Genomic DNA, 23106 nt, shown 5'->3' with positions numbered 1-23106 from the left:
TTATATTTTGTAAATTTTTAAAAAAATATTTAATTTATTATTTCGCTTAAGGAGAAAAAAATATAAAGGGTGCGTTAAATATCAAGGGTTGTGTTATCGTCAACACAATTTCTATAAAATTAAACAATCAATTTCTATAAAATTTCTGTAAAAATCAAACAATCAGAAAATAATTAAACTAAAGCATAAGAAACAGTTAAAGAGAAGAAGAAAAAAAGAAACTCACCCATAAAAAAATTAAAAGAGGAATAACTTGAAGAAAATAAAAGATAGAACCAAGCAAAGAACTTTGAAAGAGAAAGTGAAGAAAAAATGAATACTCTAAGAAAAGTTAAAAATGTAAATAACAGTAAAAACAGTTTTTAGACAAGATTTTCAACTTTCCATACTCTTTTTAAGTTAGAAATATTGTTTGGCAATGTTTTTAGGGGTTTGGCAATGCTTTTAGGGGTTTGGCAAAAGGGGTTTTCCAAACTCGTCCTAGGGCATTTAACATCATGAAAATCACATGTCGGGTTAATACACTTCTTTGGGTTGCTAAACAGGGTTTTAATCCTAAATTCTCATGTCCATTTCCGTCTTTTACCATTGAAAGCGCGTAGATTTTGTTTTGGACCAGGGAAAAAAAAAAAACCTATATAATAGCACACCAAACTTCCCATCACAACTAACGAACTCCACAGTTCTTTCAGCTTTTCCTTTGTGTTCATTTTCCAGAATCTTTGTCTCATACTCCTATGGTTAGATTTCAATTTCAGCGGTTTCAGTTTCTTTTCCTTTTTCTTTAGCTTTTTATTCATTTACCAACTATAACAACTACATTAATGAGGCCTTAGATTTTGTTAATGGATGAAGTTTCTTGGTTTCTTTTTTTTTTTTTTAAATCAAACAGGATAATCAAGATGTGATTATGGCTATGGCTGTGAAAGCTCCGTCGGAATGGAACAGAAGGGAGAAAAGGAAGATGAGAAAGTTGCAAAGGGCTGTTCGAGAGAAGGGTAGGGAGCGTGCGTCGCTTAAGAGAAAGAAGGAGGACATGGTTGCTAAGGAAGCCGCCAAGCAAAAAGTTGTTGATGAGTTCATGCCCTTCTTTGTTGCAATTGCGAATAACGACATGGAGACTGCCCAGAATTTTGATGAGACAGCTATGATGAATACTATTCGCACTACGTTGAACGATGGCGAAGGTCACGCCGGCCACAATGCCAATTAAAAAGAAGCATGAAGGAAAGCAAATTTAGAACTAGTTTCTTAATTTGCATGAAAAACCAGTGGCTTATGGATGTTTTGTTTATTTTGGGAGTTCAGCACTGTTTGATGTTTCTACGCTTTTTTTGGTCTCTTTTATGTTTTTTTTTGGTGGTCATAATTTTGTCTCTTCAATATTGTAGTTCTCGAAATAAGAGACTAAATAAAATAACATTCTGAAAACGTGCCCTTAGTTGTTCTTTCATTTATCTTAGTTAACAGATAAGAATGAAGTCTAAAAGGGTTATTTGAGATTATTTCAGACGTTGACCAAGAAAAGCCTAAGAGACAATGGTGAAAAAAGAAGAGAGGCAGAAGCTTGATGAAGATGGTCATCGGGCAAGGGATCAGACAGAATATAAAGTTTCTGGGTCTTTTGCAAGAACAAAAGGAGATGAGGTAAAGCTATATACAATAAATGGGTATAGGTAGATTTACATGTGAAATTCTTGTTGTGGATTGCTTTGCTGCCTTTCAACACAAAGATTCAGATATTGAATAAGTATCTTTGTAATTGCTTTGCTTATGGTGGTGAAATTTTGGTTACTTGCCACAGGGTTTTCCACTTATATATAAATCTTTGGTGTGCTTCGACTTTTCTGCTGATTTGTTGTTTTGGGGTCAACTGATTTGGTTGGATCTGTCAGTAATCTGTAAATCTTGTGCTGATTTATTTTAGGGGTATCATTGTGTTGGAATTTCAGTTTTGAGGTGGTTCAATAGAACCCAACAAGATGCTGCTCCCAAATGCAGTTTTCTCAATACCAGATGAAAATGTTAAATCTGCATAGAAATTATGGTGTGTTGAATCTCTTGGCCAACTATCTTCAATATCCTTGATGGGAAATCCAATTTTTTCACTGTTAAAACTTTGAATTCTCATGTTTAGAAGCTATATACATATAACTCTATCATGAAATTTGTTTCTTGAATTGGCCTTCCATTAAAGTTTATTGAAAATTTTCTCAACCCGGTCTAAATTTGGTGCTATATGCACTTGAAGGGTTCATGGCAAGAACTATTCATGCTACATTTGACTGGAATCTGAGTACGAGAATCACATCTAATACAATTCTGTTCAGTGTAAATTCTTATGTCAGATGTGCATTAATGTTATTCTTGTTAAGTTGTTTCATGTATTTGGATTCTATATGTATATATTAGGAAAAGAAATAATTAGAGATAAATAGAAATGTACTTTCAAATGCTCTTGGTTTTGTTCATGATAGTGTTTTTGCAAAAATTGGAGGCTGGAAATGGAAACTGTTATCCTCGAGATGAGAAGGTGTCGGCGAAACTTGTGGTAACTATAGTGTCTGAAAATGCCTCGAGCTATCTTAGGATTTTTTGACTGTGATGAGTCGATTTTTAATTTTCTTATCTTTTTTTCAACTGAATTCTTTAAACTGATTTAACTGCTCACCCATTATTGATTTGGTATTCTTTTCAGCAAAGTAGGAATCTAGAAAATGTCTGCTCTTACCGATGGACAAAATTTTATTATCACGCCCTTGACGATTTGTTGTCACCACAAGTAGAAGCACATGCATGCTCTTTTAATAAACAATTTAATATGCCTCTTTGCATAATCATAATTTTAAGATCACTTTAATCTCACAATCTGTAAATTAATAAGTTTTTTAAAAAATTATATTGATTAATTAATTATTAATTAACTTGAATTAAATTATTTATTTAATTTAATCCTTGTAATAATTTATTCCGACTGGTAACTTAAAAAAAAAAACAAATCAAAATCGATTGCACCATCATTAATCATATTTATACTTTTAGACGATACCAACATTAACCATGAAGTAAGCTAGAGTTTTGCAAGAAATAAAACGAAGATAGATGGTTGAATAGGAACTGGTATGGCTACCCATCCCAAAAAGTTTCCATCTAGTTTAAGCACTTGACTTTTATGTATTGTTTACATAATTCGAAGATTTTCTTGTAACTTGGCCTATATATAGGGATCTTAGGCGACCCCTTTATTTGAGAATCTTTTTCTTTTTATTGAATGCATGAAGCATTTTGTGAGAGCAAAAGTAATTCTCTTTTTTCTCTTTCTTATTTTTGTATGTTTATTTACTTTCAATTGTAAATTTTTGTGTTTTTTAAGTTTGATTGGCCGACTTTTGTTGTTTTTTAATGTTATGATTCTAGTGGATTATAAATTTTTGGAATGTGATTATTAAGAAAGTTACTTTACAATGTCCGATATATATGTATTGACTAAAATATTAAGAAAATTATTTTACAACATTTGGTATATATGTATTGATTAAAATCCTAGAAAAATTACATTGTCGCGTTTAGTTCACTAAGAACTTTCCTAAGAATGTAATGATAATTAACAAATTTAACATATTAAATAAAAGATAATATCCACTTTTTATAATAAATTTTATTCTTAACAAATTTTTGGATTAAATATTTAATAATAAATATGTTGGACAAAACACATTAGCAAACAAAAATATATAAATATAAATAAAAAATATTTATATATATAAAATAAAATAAATTGAATAATTTATATTGAAATTATCAGGTATGAAAAATCAATAAATAACATAACAAAAATCAAAAATCAAAAAGAAGAAACGAGTTTTACTAGATGTTGAGACCTATTTTACACAATTTCCTTAAGACAAATTCAGCCGCTCCTACAGTATTTGGAGAAACGTTAGTTGAATGTCTCCCAAGATACAACAACACTATAGTCGGAGCAGTAGCACCTCTACAGTGATCAACAAACAAACGTTGCCTTTTTCTATCACCAAAACATTAGGAAATATGGAGAGGAAAAGAGAATAATTTTGGAGAGAAAAATAATCTCTGCGGAGAGACTGAGATTGAGCTAAAATTTTTTTGAAGAAGTCTTAGCCTTTTATAGGCATTCAAAGTGGAGGAATTTTGAAAATATTAATGTATAAGAATACAAAATCTGCATTAAAGGGGCAATTAAATCAATTTGATTAGAATCAAATAAAATCAGGATATATGTCCTTTTAAATCATAGGCATTCAAAGTGGAGGAATTTTGAAAATATTAATGTATAAGAAGACAAAATCTACATTAAAGGTGCAATTAAATCAATTTGATTAGAATCAAATAAAATTAGGATATATGTCCTTTTAAATCATATTTTGTATATATTTGCTGTGAAAAAAATAAATTTTGTGTTGGGCTAAAATATTTACAAGCCTATTTTAGGCCTGATCGGTTTGAACATTTCATGTCACCCACATCATGAAGGTGCACCCAAAACACAATAAGTTTGGTTTTGCACCACCATTGCACACAATACAAGGTTCCAAGCTTAGTTATTCAATTATTTTTCAAGTGGATTCTCATATATATACTCATCTCACACTTGGTCTTTAACCAATGTGGGATCTAAACTTTTCTTTTCCTCAACAAATATTTACAAGTAACTTACCTTGAATATCAATTTCTCATTCATCACTCAACCATTTTGAACATATGATATACCGTTGTAAAGGCCTCATATAGTAGAATATGAAATCATAATTTTATGATTCAAGTCTCCACCTTTACCAATTGAGAATATGCCTCAAAGTACTCATAAATTATAATTTTTCCAACAAAATATTAATTGATAATTTTTAGATTATTTTTTAATTTTATAATTTTAATAGAAAGTAAAATTGTTTTAATTTCTTTGCATATATTTTTAAATATAATAACACATATATAAAATTAAGTGTATATAGAATTTGTTTTGGAATAAATTAAAAAATACTTGAAATCATTATTTATTTTAGTTAAAGGCTAACTTATAGGAATATAAAAAAAAAGTTAATTCTAAGTATTGCTCTGAATAAAACTACAAATAATTAAATCATATGAATGAAAAACAATAGGTGATGTAGCTCCCAATTCCCAGACAGCTTAAATTGAACAAGTTTGCCCATATTATATGAAAAATAATAAGTACATCATGCAAAAATGTTATGATCAAATAAGTTTGAGGTAAATCTAAACCTTAATTTTTTTCCTATTGCTCGTAAATATTCATAAATACTATAATAAAATTGAATTTTTAATTAATATATGGAAAAGAGAGAAAACAATAGAAAATAAATATAATATGTAAATGGTATATTATATAGATGATTAAATACGCATATAAAAAATAAAATCATGGAAAAAAAAACTTTCTTGCGAAGAATCCGTTGAGTTAATAGAGAAAAACAAGTAGCAGGAAGGAGGCAATAGCGTTTTTTTTTATGTTTATTAATAGACTAATACCCTAAACCAATATAAAATATGGTTAGTTTTATCTTAATATTTTTTTAACTTTCCAATCTACATGGAAAAGTAACTTTTCCACCTTTTATCATGGGAATCACATTGCCATGTTCATGGGAAAGTGTTGCTACATTAAGTTGCTTTTGAACCACATGATATGCTAGCCAATAATAATTTTGTATATTTAAATGCCATAATGACTGCAGTCAATAAATGTACCCAAAAAACTAGGGTTCAAACCCTTTCCAACAGCAAGCAAAAAAAGGGTCTTTTAGGTGCTGCCAATTTGGTAATAATATTTTAATATAGCCTGCGACAGGTTAGAATGTAGGAATCACCCCTCAACTTGCACACAGAAGAATAACTTTACAAACAGCATTAATTATAGGAATCAGATTGTGTTGACAAACACAACACCCCTGATATTTGGTGTAGGCACAAACCTTATTTTTTTTTAAACAAAAGTGGAATTATGGGTTATATATGTGCACATATTATTTTAATCTTCTTAAACAAATTTAATCATTTTATACAAATTTCTCTTTTCTACTTTTAATACATGTACTAATAGCTACATAATTGAATATTTGTACCAAAGGTTTTCAACATCTAATTACTGTTGGTAAAAAAATTAGATTTTATTAATTGAAATTAAATATTAATGATTTATTTCGTTATCACATATACATACATAATTTGAATTGATAGAAGACTGATAATTAAATAATATTTAAAAAAATGAAAACCCCCCAAAAAAAAATCATCAACTTTTTAAAAGAAATTCAAAAACAAGACAATCCAATTTCGAAAATCTTCTTTTTCTTTCTCCACTTTCTATGGGGTGGGGCTGATCCAATGGTGAAATTGAAAGCCGCTAGAGTTTTGACTCGGAAACTATCGACCAATCCACTCCATTGCTTTTACTCTGTCGCACGATGCCCATATCTGTTTCGGACGACCGTTTGTTATTTTACTCGAGGAGAAACATACTTAACATTGAAGTTTGGTGTAAAATTTTGGTAAATTACTCTTTAATTTCCAACAATTTTGAAATTAAATAAATTCATGTCTTTTATAAAAGGTAAAATAATTTAATCCCTATTAATTTTAAAAGTAAACAATTAAGGACAATTATTCACAGTATTAATGTCTTCAATCAATTGTATACGATCTGATTGGTACAATAATAAACTTAGCATTCGATATTTACATATTTTATCATTTAACATTTATTCTAAAAAAATTCAACAAATTCAGCCTCAACATTTACATATTTACATAAATATTGCAGGATAAATTTGTTAAATTATGACCAAATTGACAGAATGTGTAAACTTTAAGGATTAATTTTATTGTTATACCAATCAAAATATTGTATAATTGATACAAAACCATAACATCATGATTAATTGTCTTTAGTTGCTCACTTTCGAAATTGACAGTGATTAAATTGTTCAAATTTTTTTGAGAGGGGTCAATTTGATCAATTTCGAAATTGAGAGGGACTGAAGAGGTATTTTTACCTAAAATTTTTATTTTCTTATAATTTAAAAAAACATAATAACTTATTTGGCCCTCCAACTTTACAAAAAAAAATTATTTTAGCCCTCCATTTAATTTTTTACCTCTTTTTAACCCTTAAACTTGTACTATTTGTCAAATCACCCAAAATAGATGGAAAAGTTAACGCATATTGACTTTACTGATATGGCATTCACCTAGATGTCAAGTTAGCAATTAATTACTTTTTTAAAATTAAAAAATATATAAATTATTTCTAAAAAATTAGAAATTGTTCAAATCATTAAAAATATTCAAAAAATATTTTTTAAAAATTAATTAATTTTTAATGTTCATTTACGTAGATTGTCACGTCAACAAAGTTAATAGATGTTAACTTTTGCATCCATTTTGGGTTAATTTGACTAATAATATAAGTTACAAGATTAAGGAGACAAAAATTAAATGAAAGATTAAAATGACATTTTTCTTTGTAAAAGAGAACAAAATAAATAATTATACCTTTAAAAATTACACCATTACTCCTAGTATGTTTACATAGTGTCGAAACCATTTTTTTATTTTGAAAAACGGGGATCGACTTTTAAAGAAGGTATGGAGTCGCCACCAATCTTTTTTGTTTAGGTGTGATCGGGTCACCCTGTGATCAATCATTTTAATAAAGCATTTTGGTTTATTAAAATAAGGTTTTTGGTCTACGAAAAACTAGAAAACGGATTCGGGAGTCAGTTACGCGTGAGGAAGGATTAGCACCCTCACAACGCCCAAAATTGGTACCGTATTGATAAATTAACGTCCTAATGTTGAAAATTTGAAAAAGATTTTAAAATACAATTCCTTTAAAACGTTTGGATAACTTGAATTGGATATTAAGATTCTCTCGCTTAGAAGGAATAAAATATCATATCCAGCACGATAGGACACAACATTTCAAACCCTCGACACAAGATCATCTTATAATTTCCAAAACTCATGCATTTGAAATTTCAAAAGGATATTTGGCTATCTAGTCAAACGATAAGTCGAAACCCAGCACGATTGGGCACGATTTCTCAAATTTTCAAACACAAAATATTGCCTCGTTTTAATTTAAGAGAACATGGACGAAATTTCAAAAGGATATTCAGTTATTCGGTTGAATGAAAAATCGAAACCCAACACGATTGGGCACGATTTCTCGAATTTCTAAACACGAAATATTTTCGTATTTTTTAGAAATCCTTATCTCGGGATACAAAATGTCATATCCAGTGAGTTAAGACACAACACCTCGAATTCCTGAGAATAAGCTTTTATTTGAAACCTATACATTTTGATTGAAAAAGGGTACCTGGTTACTTAGATTCAACGAGGAAAATTGGAACCCAGTAAGTTAGGCCACAATCTTCTCGAAGATGCCAAATACCGAGTATTGCCTTATTTTGAAAACTTTTGAATAAAATGATTTTACAACTTAAATGCTATTAAAACACGATCCTTTAAGCGAATAAAATGCGATGGAATAATAATGCACAACGCAAAGTAATAATTCAAAAACAAAAAGTTATAATAATAAATCACAAATAACAAATAAATACAAAGTAAGAAAATCTAAAATAAAATATAAAACAATTCTAAGCAAATAATACATAAAAAAGATTTAAAATGGATGTTATAAAAGCGATCTAAAGTAAATAAAATAATTTAAAAAAAATTAGTATCCATTCAAGATAAAATAATGTATAAAAATCTTTAAAAATATTATATAAACAATTCAAAATATATAATGTGTAAAAAAAGTTTGCAATGCATAATATATGAAAATATTAAAGTAAATAATGTATAAAATTGAAATGAGCGTTATATAAAAAGTTAAAATAGATAATAAAAAAAATGTAAAATAAATAAATAAATAAATAGAATGTTAATAACAAGAGTAAAAAACATATATAAGAAAAAAAGTAATAATGAAAATAATATTAGTATTTAAATAGAAATAAAAATATAATAAATAGAAATATAATAATAGTAGAAATATAAATAGATAAATAAAAATTAGATAAATAATAATAGTATTAGAATAACAAAATAAATATAAATAGAAACATAAAAATAATAGCAATAATATATTAAATTAGTTAATTTGATAATAAAATAGCGAAAATAAAAAAGGATTAAATCGAACCTTAAAGCAAAATTCTGGGGCAAATCAGAAATAAATAAAAGAAAATGGACTAATTTGAATGTGCGAATAACAAGGAGGGACCAAAAGGAAAATAATCTCCACCCTCCAAAACACACAGCTTTAAGGAAGACCAAAATGTAGCCAAAACAAATTTTAGGGCCAAAATTAAGAATTATGAAAACTTAATTGCAAAACAAATTAAAACAGAAGAGCTAAAAGCAATCGGACGAATTTAGAAAAACAAAGAAATTGAAATGAAATGGACAAAATTCCCACGTAATTGAAAGAGAAAAGAAAATAATTCAATTTCAATGGAAATAGGAAAAGACTCAAAAGAGAGAATAATCAAATTCCAAATTGAAGTAGGAATACCAAAAGTCCTCCAAAAGTAATTCTCCCTCTTTTCAAAGAACAAAATACCCCTATTTATATACACGAGTTTACTAAAAATAGCCTAACTAATTTAATAATGAAATAAAATAAAATAAAAATAATATCTTTCTATTTTTAGCCTTTTACCAAGTCAACAAAATTTGATAACCCCTTGGTTTTCCCCATCCTTTTGATTTGGCCACAATTTAATGATTGTCTTTCAATTTGGCTCTTTTTGGCTTGTTTTTGACCGATTGCATCCTTTGGCTTCGGTTATTATTTTTTCGGGCCCAGGCCAAAATTGGCCTATTACACATAGAATCACATAAGCCCTTTAAGATCAACTTCCTAAATAAAATTTAAATAAAAAGCTAATTATACTTTTACTATTTTTTATTTGGGTTTAATATTTGGTACATTCACGGTGTATTTTTTTCTATTTTACAAGAAGTTTTAAAAAATTACTATGTGCTCTTTTAATATTTATTTTTTAAAATAATTCACTATACTCCTATAGTACACTGATCGACCCTTGCTTGTAATGTTTAAAAACTTCATATAACAAATATTTTCTTTTTTATTTATATATATATATTTATTTCTTTTCATTTTTCAATTTTTTAATTACAAATTGCTTTATCTCTATTATAAATATGATTAATGCCATTGAAGTGTGGTGGCGTTCCACTTCAACATCATCTTCCAAGGTTCATTTTTGTTAATAATAATATTTATAATTTTATTGATTTTTTCGACAAAACATAAAAGGGATTTATGGAATCACTAATTATTCATAAATTGCCTTTCGTAATACAACCCACTAGTCAAGTATTTTTCATGAAATAACTAATTTTGAGATTTTTTTTGGTAGAATCAAAATAATTTTTATAGTTTATAAATTGTTAATATATTAAAAAAACCCTTAATTTATTATATTTTTGTTTAAACAAGTCTTTATATTATTTTTGTAGTTAAATAAGTCTTTAACCTATAATTATTATCTATGAAATTTATTGATTTTATTTTAAACTAATTCCCACTTTATGTTGATGTGAATTTGATGAGAATAGTTTATTAAATACAAATAAAACAATATTTTTTTAAAGTAAAACAAAATAATATTTTAAAATTTATTGAAATTGTAAATATCTTTTGCTCGACCTAATCGCCAATTCCCAGTATCAGATGCCACAACAAACCAAATAACATAACACACATATTTATTCAAATCTGAATACATCCACAGACAGCTTATGCCTCAAGTTTTTTTTCGTAAAATCTATACACACATCATATTAGTTCCAATTTCTTACAACCTAACTCTTTTAAATGATCTAATAGTTATTTACATTTTACAATATGATCCCATTTAGACTAAGACAACTTCAACCCTGAGGCATGGTCTCTGTTAATGCCCCTCTATATATGTGAATACCTACCTCGCATGACTTAATTCCAATGGTGTCTGGTTTCGTTCCTCTTGATTTTTCTGATTCTTTATTAAATTTGCATTCAAATAGCCACTTTGTAAGTTCAGGAGAACTTAGTGAGATCTATACACAAATTTGCGAGTAAGACAACATAAATCTTAAGAAATTTAAATTGCTGGCTCAAAATTTTACTCTCTGAATTTCATAGGGGAATTTGGGAACTTAGTTGGAAAGGCTCATGCTTTGTGCCCTCTAAGCCGTTTAATGGTAGACTTAGACCCTGGTCTATTCCTAAGCATGTTCCTCATGGGACTTTCTCCCTCCCCATCTCTCAGTATTCCACATCTTTGATACTCGTATTCATTACTTCTAGCTGGCGACACTTGGCGTCTACCCAAGTAATAGTCATAACTGTTGTCATTACCATAATATAATACATTCACTTCTTTGGAAAATTAATGCCAACACTGCAGCACCATAGTACTTGCTCTTTCAGCCCATTCCTCTAAGATACTCCATTAGACATGTGGTACCCGACATACTATTTCCTGCTCGGGTATTTCTTAAAGGTTTCTACCTTTGGTAGATCAACAAGATCCTTACTGTGTTTCATGGTCTTGAAAGACTTCTAGACTTCACTATTCTTTGGTGGACTCTATTGATCATTCAGCCTTGGATTGACATTTTCTCCTATGAAGGCTTTAGTCGGTCTACCTAAACTTTTGGCTACCACTTTGTTGGCTTACAAATTAAGTATGTGTACTATTTTATCCCATTATGTATCTGCCCAAACAATGTGGGATACATAGCTTCCTTTGTAACACTTATAACCTGATCCGATCGTCGGACCCGAGTTATGGAATGCTACAGTCTTAACTGTAACAGAACACATTAAAATCATATTGATTATCTAAAAAAACAAAGAATACTTCATAAATGCATAATTGTTAAAATAGAATGTCAATAATGGTAATGTATCGCAAAGAAAGAAAGAAAAAATAGAATATACAGATTTTATGTGGAAACTCTTTCGGGAAAAAAAACCACGGGCAGAAGAGAAGAAAATTTACTATGCTGAATTCGAATGATTACGAGGAGTATAGACTGCATCTATTTATAGAGTTAGAAAACATTATTCTAATCAACATCTAATACAAGTAATGGAGTACGGTTGAAACACATTATTCAAATCAATATAAAACAGAGGAAGTAAATTCTGGCATTTTGGCCTTCGGCCTTCGGCCTTCGCCCTTATAGATCCCCCTATCTCACCACTTGTATTTTATTTTAATAAGAATTTGGGTCACCACTCTAACAATAATTATTGCTCAAATTTAACAAAAATCATCCAAACATAGTCAATTCAAGTTATGATTAACAAATACGCCATTTCTCATATCATATACGGGCTTATGTATGCTCCAATACCATCTAGAATTTAACTAGGATTAATTTGCAACATTTTTAAAATTTCAGTTCAATTATAAATAAAAAAATTCAGAGCTCAATTTAATCATCATAAATCAATATTCAAAGCATATATGTGAAAATAGAACTTAAGTCGGGTCCACGAAACCTTAAAAATAGTTTGGAAACAAACAATGACTATTCTGAAACAAAACAGAAGAACGTGAAAAAATTTGAAAACATGGGTCACAGGCCATGTGGCCAAGTCATGTGCTCAGGAACGCGGCCGTGTGGTGAAACCGTGTACAGTTCAAAGATAGGGGTACACGATCGTGTCTCCAGGCCGTGTGGAAACATCTACACTTACAAATCAATAAGGCACACGACCGTGTGGTAGATCGTGTCCCAAGTCGTGTGCAACCAAAATAACTTAAAAAAACAAGTCATTTCAAACACCATTTCTTAGGTATCAAATCCAAGCATTTCTACCTATTCAAAACACATTCAAACATATCAAAAATATACTAAAAGCATACTTAGCAAACATCATTTTGACCGAGAAAACCCATATTAAACTAAATCAGTTTGAAATTTTGGGTTATGATTATAAAATCGACTATCAAACTTTAAAATTACAAAAAAAAAAAATTGAAGTTGAAAGAAGAGTTCGAAATTTGGAAGAGTTAATTGTAGCGGTAAGAAAAATGAAATTTGAACATCCCAAAAATGTTAGATTAGAGGTTCTAAATTATCTTCTTTCAAAAAACTGAAATCCCACCAACCGATATGACCTATACATTTTCCTTGTAAGAAAAACTCTATATTTAAATAGTTAACTGTTTTTTGACATTTAACTTTTGAACCCCCAAAAAATGATTGGTAAAATAACTATTGAACACAATAATTTACCTTCCAAAAGATTTTTTGTTTTCCCATTCTTTTACCTCTAAAACTCACTTCATGATTTCTTTCGTATCATAATAATTCATATCATTTCCTTTTCCTCTGTCTGAAAGGTACCAAAAAAAAGTCCTGGCTTGGTTTAATCATGTTCTTATAATTTTTATCTCAGTTTCTTAAAAAATATATCTTTGTCTTGTTGTTCTTTAAAATTGTATTATTTTCTTCTTGATGTTCTTAACATTGAACAATTCAAGTTTAATCTTGTTCCTAGTATCATATTTCCTTTTAATTCTATTGTTTCTCAGTTCTGTGTCATATTTTTTTCTTCCCATGTTTGGTTTTAATTCTTATTTATTTGGTTGTGAATTTTGGGTGTAGATTGAAAGAGAAAGATGGGGGATAGGATGCTAGTAGGTAGATATTGGTGTTACATTTGTTCTCAGATGGTGAATCCAACAATGGAACCTGAGATCAAATGCCCATTTTGTGAATCTGGATTTGTTGAAGAAATCACCAGCGTAACACCTTACTCCAACAACAACAATGGCGGAAACGATTCAGCAGGCTCAACCAACAATCTTTTACTTTGGGGTCCAATCTTGCTTGGCTTGATTGGTGGTTTAGGTTCTTCACAGTTGCGAATCACAGGCAGGGCCCAAATCAATGATGGCAATGATGCCATGGATGACGAACTTGGTAGAGAGTTTGAATCCTTGGTTACTAGGAGAAGGAGGAGGACTTTGGGTCCGGGTATTCGGATACTTCAAGATATTCGAACCGAATCGGAGAATGCAGAGAACGAAGGTTCCGATCGAGGCGGTCGAATGATCTTATTCGATCCTTTTAATGACGAGGCATTGATTGTTCAAGGCTCATTTGGTTTCAACCATGGACAAAGCTCAAATCCAAGGGCAACCATTTCATTTAGTGATTACTTAATGGGACCTGGTTGGGATCTTTTGTTACAGTATTTAGCAGACAATGATCCGAACCGCCATGGGAACCCACCAGCAAAGAAAGAAGCAGTGAAAGCAATGCCAAATGTGACCATAGATGACAATCTACAATGTTGTGTGTGCTTGGAAGAAATTGAGATTGGAAGTCAAGCAAAAGAGATGCCATGTAAACATAAATTCCATGGTGGATGCATTACTCCATGGTTGGACCTTCATAGCTCTTGCCCCATTTGCCGCTTCCGGCTGCCTTCTGACGAAGAAAAGATGGACGAGAATGGCACCGGCCAAAGTAGTGGGAGGGTGGGGAACAGACGAAGGTATTGGATACCAATTCCATGGCCTTCTGAGGGTTTATTAACATTATCAGGTTCATCTCAAAATGCTGCTTCTTCAAGTGCTTCATTGGAAGCCATGCCTGGAAGTTCAAGTGCAGCTCAAACAGATGATAATTGATTAAACATGTTCTTTCACAATTCGGATGATTTTATTTTTAAATATTCTTTTTGAGGCCTAACCTGAAGTTTCTGCTGTATAATTTGTTGTATTTTGGTGGTTTTTGTTTTTTGCTGATGTTGTAAATTTATTATTTTTTTAATATATACATATATATATATATATATAGATTTTGTTTATGTATTGTATCCATAAAGTCTTGATTCAAAAAATTTGAAAGACAAAAGGATGAATTGATCAAATATTCATCTGTGAGAACTCATTCTGAAAAACATAATCTACTCTCTTTGTTTGCGATTGAGAAAAATTAATTAAAAAAATTAATTTCCTCTAAATTTGGCATCTATTTACCTAAATCAGTGTAAAACTAGACTTTCAACACTTAAATTCGTCAATATAATGAGAAGTTGATTTTGATGGAAAAACTTGCATCCATGAATTCAACATCTAATTTGATCCTCAACAAGAACTTAGCATTTGCTCGATAAAAGTTCCACAAGAATTACAATACTAAGACAATAAAAATAAAAAGTATAAACAAAATAAGAAAAGTAAAACAGTTACCGAATCAATGGGCTAATCTCGTATTTGATTATTGCATTTGCTGGTAAAGATCTGACATGGATGCCTTGCTCTTTGTCAATGGTGCCAACAAGTATCCGATGTAGACACAGATGAGTGCTACCATCCAAACAAATAACAGAGGGTATCCCACTTTAGCTCCTTTTATATTTGCCTTTTTCCTCAATAACGCCTGCATCATATATTAGTAATATCAAGCTTCTTGTCAATAAATTTAAAGGGTTTTCGCATAATAAATTAAAACATACATTGGTTTGCTGTAATCTAATGGAACTCCACAGAAAATTGGTTTATAGTTTGCCGATTAAGAATTCTTGCTGAGTTTCCACCTTACTGAATGCTAAGAGTGTTATCCGGACTCAAAAGGTGAATATATGTCCGAAAAGTATGCCAAAACATGGATATCAAACGCAGATATGTTAGGGAAAAATAAAGTACGGATTATTATTCCACTCGATATAGACATCAAGTGATGGACTATATAGGTGCTGCAGTAGGCCCATAGATCAGTGGTCTAAAAGAGGATTTATTGCGGACGTAAAAGACAGAAAGATTGTCACGTTTTATGAAATAGACACTGGTCTATTCTAAGAAAGAGAAGACACTCCAGGGTCCACAACTACACATGATGACCATTCATCATAACAGTCCAAAATCTAAATGCCACACCAACCAAGTTTAAATGAGAATTTACTGTCCATTATTAAACAGTGATTGGGAACATATAACAAGAATTAGAACAACAACGCACATATAGAAAACTTACCAGCTCTTCTTCTAAGGTCTTTCGCTCTTGAGTGCTTAACCTCCTCTCCTCGGTCAGTTTTGATATAGTAGCTTCAGCCTGGAAAGGAAATGACCATTGGTGTTTACTAAAACTTAATAGAATGGCAGGAGCTATGTTACTTGTACAAGGGTATATATCCCACACAGTGTTTTCAATTTTGTCATATATTTTGGAGGGTTATATCTCCATATCAATTTTTAAATATGCATAGAACACGTCTAACACAGGTACTTAAAGCAAAATGAAGAGTCTAAAGCAACATAAGACAAGATAATATATGGAAACTAATGATGGCAAAATATAACTCAAACTTTTGTTTTAAACTGTCAATATCAAGTATCAAGCATGGAGCATCATTCTTTATCTTATAAGTACTCTTACCTCGCCTAGCTTAGATTCAAGGTCGGTCAGTTTTGATTTCATTTCCTCCACATCTTTGGCAAACTTTAGCTCCTCCACGGACTTCAATGTTTTCACCTCACCATCCTTCAATTCGTTGAACTCCTTTTCCTTCACAGACTTAAATTCCTCAGTACCAAGAACATTCTCCTTTGGCTTTACTTCCACATCTTTCACTGGCTTTAACTCCTTGCTATTGAAAAAATTATTATTTGGCTTCAGCTCGGCGTATTTTGTTAATTTTAAGTCATCATTAATATCTTTTCTTGGCTTCAACCCTACATCCTTTGTTGGCTTTAAATCTTCCAAATTTATCATCTTTGGTTCCTCAACCTTGGCAACCTGTCCCTGAAAATAAACAATGATAAAGGTGCTAGGTATAAGCTTCATCAAGGAATTCAAGTTTAACTATATACAAACAAAAATTCCATTCAAGTTCACATTCAGATTAAAAAGAATATATATTTTCCTGTAAAAGATAATGCAACCACACATACAAGTTCATATGTGTGTATACACACGTGTAATGTATGTTAGAACTGAAGCAACTTAAAAGGGCAACAAAAGTAGACAACGCATATCTAACCGTCTGCAATGGTGCATGAATCCCAATTCTACTGAATTCTGGCTCTTTTGGTATTGAAGCATCATAATCTGTTCCCTGATTCACGGTCCCATTAATTGTTGACCATACTGGCGAATGAGGCGGGCTGATAAAAGCAACCTTAAGCTTGTGCTCTTCAATATATCTTCCACTGTCCTTGACAAACTATCGAGCAAAAGAATGGGCAAAAGTCACTTACTGTTCTCAAATAGAGCACTAGCAGAGCAGACAAATCACTTACTGTGGCAGATGTAATGTCCTCATCATTTGTTCCAACGGGGACAACTGTGCTTTGAATTAAGAACTTATCTCTGCATATCAAATCAGGAGGGGCTTCGCGCTGAGCTTGCATGATAACTAAATAAAAAGTACCCCAAAAAAGGATAAGAATATATAGTATGGCACGGGGAAGAAAAGGAAAGGGTAAAGAACATTATACGAGACATTTCAGTACTATCTTTTATTTATAAGTTCCATCACTAACTTTGATTCACTTGCCCAGTTACTGAGGCAGAACAATGGCAGATTGTTCTGAAGATCAAGATTGTCAAGTATTTGATTTTGTTTGCTCATTATATTTGCATTCTGAGGAAATTAATCATGAATTATCAGATAGAAAGAGAAACCAGCTACTAGACAACTACAACACATGCAGAGCATTTAAAGCACCTAAAAGACTGCAAATTTTAGTATTATCGGCTTATCCCATTCCATTCACTTCCCTAGAAGGCAAAATCATTAAAACCTGTTCGGTCCCTCAGCCAGGTGACCTTATATCTACTAACACCTTAGTTATGAGCCATTATAAGATTAAAGGAAACTTAAGTAGGGATGTAGGTGAGACATCTATGTTTACAAGTTATACGGGTTAGGCTCAAATTCGCCTCAAAATCACTATCAAGTCAAGCTTGAGCTATCAAGCAAGCTAGATTCAAATATTCCAATGCTTGACACAAGTAGCTCAAGAGCCTAACTCAGGCACCACTAATCAAATTTGGAGTTGTGTACAAGAATCAAACTCTTACTTTACTATGTAAACCAGCACAATCAATCCTAATTGAGCGAGCTTGAGCAGTTTGCTTCTATCTCAATATTTGAGCTCAAGCATTAAAAGTAAACTTGATCGAGCTTGAGCCTCACTTCAAGCCTCGATTTTAAGTGGAACTGGAGCTTCTTACCGCTTGAGCTAAACTTGACTCGATTACTCTCCTACACTTAAATTTTGAAATTGTTCATTACAGAACAAAAAGAAAAAATATACAATACGGTACAAAAGTCTTTACCTGTAAAATCACATCTTGCTTTGGGCATAATAATGCCAACATTAGGCCGCACGCAGTATTTCTTAGGAGATGTAGTTTTAACCTGCAAAATAGCATTGCTCCAATTACATTGGAATCCAGTAAATTTTATTAAAAAGAAAAAGGAATGCAAAAAGCGCTGGTTCAAGGTTCAAACCTTGAAAGCAACATGCTGGTCAGTCTTATTTGTGAGTCTAACGGAGCAGGAGCATGGCTTCTTCAGAATAACTATAAAAAATTAACTTTTAATAAGAATAAACAAATAAATAAACATCAAAGCTAAACTAAATACCATTTATTATTAGCGGACTTTCACAATAAGTGCGGAAAGAAATTCAAATATAATTGCTAAAAGCACCCCTTTTTCTTTACTCTGTTGAGTATATTGTACCTTTTTTCTACAAAATAATAAATAGAGGTAAAGAAACAGAAGTAAAGAACTACAAAATGATTTAAAAAAATAAAAGATTGATTATTCTTCTAATAATTTAAAAAAATAACAATTGAAAGTGTCTTAATCTAACTATTATTAAATAAAAACGAAGTGGCAGTCAAGCAATTATGTACTCACAGACGATGTCAAGTTCCTTTGGTTCAATCTCCAAAAGTTGCGTATTCATTTTCCTTCTTCAGTTGGAATCCAAATCTTAATCTGCATATAATAATTATCATACTAATTAGCAATAATGATTAGCTAATTTCTCTTTTGATTTATCAAAATATCCGTTTTTTTTTTGGCCAAATCCGAATTAGTGTTCGATATTTTAAAAACACTGATAAAAATATGTGTGTGTGTTTTTAAAAGGAGAGAGTAAAGTCGAACGAATTCGAGCTTTGACGTACTTTGACTCAGATCAGACTCGAAGCAACTCTGTTTGAATTCCAAACTAAGAATAAGGTAGATTCCAGTTCGTTGCAACCGAGGCGACGAGTATTTGAAATCAAAGTAGAAAAACCAGAACAGGTTTTAAAATTGTCAAAGCAAACAATGAGTCGGCTTCCAACACACGGATCATAGTGAGTTCAAACTCACTCCAGGCGCGAAAAATTAGAGCTATGACGAACTCGGTACCGACTGGAGCTTAAACTCAAGGAAAAAGGCAACATCATATGGCCTTGTTTGAAGTGGATCCGGAGATAAAAAAATGGAGAAAGGGGCAGTCAAATCGACTTGGGGTCTCCAGTTCCAGTGTGCATGAAATTCAGCAGGAAAATGAGAAAGAGAAGAGAAGAACGAAAGCTTACCGGGTTTAACGAACAGAAGGTCAGTCCAGACTCAGAGAGTAAGAGAAAGAGAGAAGGATGAAGGATGAGATGGAAATGGAAATGGAAATGGAAATGGGGGGACAAAGGAAAAGGCTAAGAAGACGATCATAGAAAAGCAAAAGATCACCAAAAGAAAAAGACAAAGAAAAAGAGCGGGGCTTCGGTACTTTGTACAATAAACGTCTCCACACCACACCACGGGTGGGCGAGTACTACACAATAGATTTGTCTTCGACCCAATTACTAGATCCGAGAGGTCCGGCCCGTATGACTTAAATTTTGGATAATAAATTCTTAAAAAATTAAACAATAAAGTATTTTATTTTATTATTAACATTTTATTATTGCAGAGAATAATATCTAAAATTAGATTTAATTTGAATATATAAAGTTGGTAAATACCTTAATTGTAAAGATAGGCTTCATTTCGTCCGTTGATGTAAAGTTAGCTAAACTGTTGAATTTGGGAAAACTCAACTATAAATAGAAAGTCTCATCCTCAGTTGTAAATCATCTGTTGTATCATGTATTCTATGAGAGTGAATACAATTGATAGCATTTACTTAAACACCTCTCGTGCAGTGTTTTTTTATGGTTATTCTGTTCTTTTGATCATTTTTTTGGCTTGAGTTGTTTCTGTTATATAAATTGATGCTTTGAAGGAATTTCGCGAGAATCATCATTTTGTGGGAGTTAGACTATATCTTAAAGTTTATCAAATTTTGTATTCATTCCCTTCAATTTAAAATTATATTTAAAAATTATTATTTTTGAATTAAAAATATTAATTTTTATTTAAATTTAAAACTATTATAAGCTTTCAAGCATTATTGATGATATGATGCCATCTTTTTTATTAAAGCACTCAAAATTGATGAATGTTGGAGGCTCCAGGTTACGACTGTGATGATGAGAAGAAAAAAAAAAATTAGAAGCTGGTATCTGGAGCTGCCGATTTTGAAGTTGGCGCAAATCATCTATTTTGTTAAATAATTGGGAACCTCAACTAATTTGCTAAATATATATATATATAATAAAACCCTCAATCAAAGTAAAATCAAATTAAAAAATAATCTAACCTTACGCTGGGATTCTAAAAAAACTAAAACGCCATGCTAAAAAGGGTGACAATATATTTATATATGGGATAAATATTTAAAAATAAAAAATAATATCAATTTTTTTAAATATACTTATAAAATAAATAAAATATATTAAATACTCAGCGAGCATCTTTTTCTTTAATATTTTTTAGTAAAATATGTGATTTGTTAAAAGTTAAATTAAACAACATTTTCATAATGGTTTCTTTTGCATGTTTCAATTAAATATATTTTTAAATTAAACAATAAAGCAACCGAAACTTTTTTCGTAAATATTTATTTACATTTTTTTGTATGTGAACAAAAAATAATAATGAATAAAACAGATTGTTTTAGCTATTTAAGTTGAAATACACGTATATCATTATTGTCATCATTGCAATTTAATTTATTAAATTTTTGGTGGAATACCTTTTTAAGTCTTTGCATAACCAGGCTATTTTATTGTAAAAGTAGTATGGAAGTTTCTATGAATTAGATTTTATTTTATTTTTTATTCAAAAAATAAATAGATTAATTTTTGTATCTTAATTCAAAGAGTAAATTAGTTTTATTGTACTGTTAAAAAAATAATATAGTTGACGAAATAACCAAATAAAGATACATGGTGTATCATGTGTACATCATATTGACATATAAGGACTAATTTTTAAAAGTAAAAATGAAAGCAATTTTTAGCAGAATGATTAATTTACGCTTTGGTCTAATGTATGAGGGCTGATTTTCTTATTTTTCAAAATAGATGAAACAAAATGTAATTCGACTCTTAATATAATGGCCTCTATTATATTTTTACCTTATTCCATCTTATTTAGAAGTTGTAACTCGTAATTTGGAAAACAGTGTGAATATAATATAAAAAAAACTATAAATAATTTAAATGATAATTTAATATAATTATAACATTAGGAAAATAATATATATATATGATAAAGGAGGGATTTGGGGGTGAAAAGTTTGATTAAAAAAAGCCAAAGTTCCTCAAAAGGTGAATTAGAAAATAGTGGAAAATGATTGAAAAAGGAAAAGATACAACAAATGAAGTCAAACAATGATTAAAAAAATAATGATGTTGAGGTGTAGATTTTGTTTAAGAATGTGGTGCCTCTAGTAAGGTGGTGCTATTACAATAAAGTGCCTAATAATGCGATGCTTTCTTTTGAAAATATATATATTGGTAATAGGACAAGCAGTACAATTAAACTTTATACAGGTTTAAGGAAACCTAAGATAGAAGCTAAACTTACAAGAGAAGAAAACCTAATATATATTTTATCAAATTTTTATTCCACGTTTTAGATATATTTACACGAAATTGATTGATTGAGGTAATTTTTTTTTTTTTGACATCGACTCGATCTGTCAACAATTGAAAGAATGGTTCTCATATTGGGTGTTGTTTTTCGATTTCCATGAAAAGCCGTGTATGATTCACAAATAAGGTGCCTTGGTTTAAGGATGGACCTAAGGGGGTGCGAACCACCCCTTGGAATTTTTAAAATTTTAAATTTTATATATAAATTATCATATATTTGGTGTCCACATTACATAACATTCACTTCATTGACCAAATAATAATAATAAAATATTAATATATGATGAGCCTTAAAAGACTAAACTTAGAAGCCTAATATAGACTTTCAAGCCAAATTTCAGAATTAATTGATTTGGCCATACTATATATATTAAGTTAGCGACTTTCTTGTATTTTGATTTGTATGTCTTGTTAATGAATTATCTTTCCCTACTAAAGTGCTAAACACTGTCGAGAGAAAAAGAAATGAGTTTGATGCCGAGATTGAGACAAGTGGAGAATGATTTGTATGTCTTGCTAAGGAATTATCTTCCTTTGGTAAGGTGTTGATTCTGTCGATGATGATTTTCTCTCAACTTACTTGGTGTCATACATCGAAAAAAAAATACCTTGAGAATTTTCAATAGATTCTATCATTGATGAGTTTAATCTTATGAAAAAGTAAATGGTGCAATTTAAAATGCTTAGTATTGAGAAATAGGACTAAGGCCAATTTAAAATGCTTAGTATTTAGAATGCCTCGGTTGGTGGAGACCAATATCTACAAGACTAGGAATAAGTGTTAGTGTTGGGCATGTGAATGATTATGGAAGTACCTAAGTGTGTCGTAGCTCGAACCACCAACCTTGGCCTTATATAGGATTTGTAAGCAAACCTAATACCACTTGATGTTAAACATTTTATTAAGGGGAAATTATTTGGTATATTAGCAGTGGAGTTTTTAGACTCTACAAATAGGGTCAATGGGTTGACAAATATCCTATACAGGTATAGTTACTATTAAAAAATAAATAT

The 23106-nt window shown here is 30.6% G+C and overlaps 3 protein-coding genes across 9 annotated transcripts; 2 read left to right on the top strand and 1 right to left on the bottom strand.

The window, feature by feature from the left end:
• Positions 1-434: 434 nt before the first annotated feature.
• Positions 435-2791, top strand: LOC107937087 (uncharacterized). 3 transcript variants are annotated; one of them, XR_005907811.1, is made up of 3 exons: positions 435-740; positions 893-1647; positions 1805-2791. XR_005907811.1 is itself a non-coding variant. In XM_016869908.2 (2 exons), the coding sequence occupies exons 1-2, from the start codon at positions 738-740 to the stop codon at positions 1211-1213; spliced, it is 324 nt and encodes a 107-aa protein (XP_016725397.2). In that variant the 5' UTR covers positions 452-737; the 3' UTR covers positions 1214-1817. The 3 variants fall into 3 exon arrangements, 1 of the variants encoding a protein (XP_016725397.2); XR_005907810.1 differs by having other exon boundaries at positions 436-740; positions 1928-2790; XM_016869908.2 differs by having other exon boundaries at positions 452-740; positions 893-1817.
• A 10532-nt stretch (positions 2792-13323) lies between these two features.
• LOC107893156 (E3 ubiquitin-protein ligase SIRP1) lies at positions 13324-15278 on the top strand. Its single transcript, XM_016818082.2, has 2 exons — positions 13324-13439; positions 13705-15278. Exon 2 carries the CDS (start codon positions 13719-13721, stop codon positions 14733-14735), a length of 1017 nt encoding a protein of 338 aa, XP_016673571.2. The 5' UTR covers positions 13324-13439; positions 13705-13718; the 3' UTR covers positions 14736-15278.
• On the bottom strand, positions 15147-19818 carry LOC107893155 (vesicle-associated protein 2-2). 5 transcript variants are annotated; one of them, XR_001682746.2, is made up of 10 exons: positions 19654-19818; positions 18980-19060; positions 18566-18636; positions 18391-18472; positions 17349-17464; positions 17090-17272; positions 16486-16851; positions 16084-16161; positions 15566-15657; positions 15376-15489 (listed from the first exon to the last, which is right to left on the bottom strand). XR_001682746.2 is itself a non-coding variant. In XM_016818078.2 (9 exons), the coding sequence occupies exons 2-9, from the start codon at positions 19026-19028 to the stop codon at positions 15328-15330; spliced, it is 1107 nt and encodes a 368-aa protein (XP_016673567.1). In that variant the 5' UTR covers positions 19029-19060; positions 19654-19818; the 3' UTR covers positions 15147-15327. The 5 variants fall into 5 exon arrangements, 4 of the variants coding, with proteins under 4 accessions (XP_016673567.1, XP_016673569.1, XP_016673568.1 ...); XM_016818078.2 differs by lacking the exon at positions 15566-15657 and having other exon boundaries at positions 15147-15489; XM_016818080.2 differs by lacking the exon at positions 15566-15657 and having other exon boundaries at positions 15147-15489; positions 16486-16845.
• Between the last annotated feature and the right edge of the window lie 3288 nt (positions 19819-23106).

The sequence above is a fragment of the Gossypium hirsutum genome, chromosome A13, assembly GCF_007990345.1.
Source record: "Gossypium hirsutum isolate 1008001.06 chromosome A13, Gossypium_hirsutum_v2.1, whole genome shotgun sequence".
NCBI lineage: Eukaryota > Viridiplantae > Streptophyta > Magnoliopsida > Malvales > Malvaceae > Gossypium > Gossypium hirsutum.
Note: the sequence above shows the minus strand (reverse complement) of the source record. Positions and strands in the feature narration are given on the sequence as shown.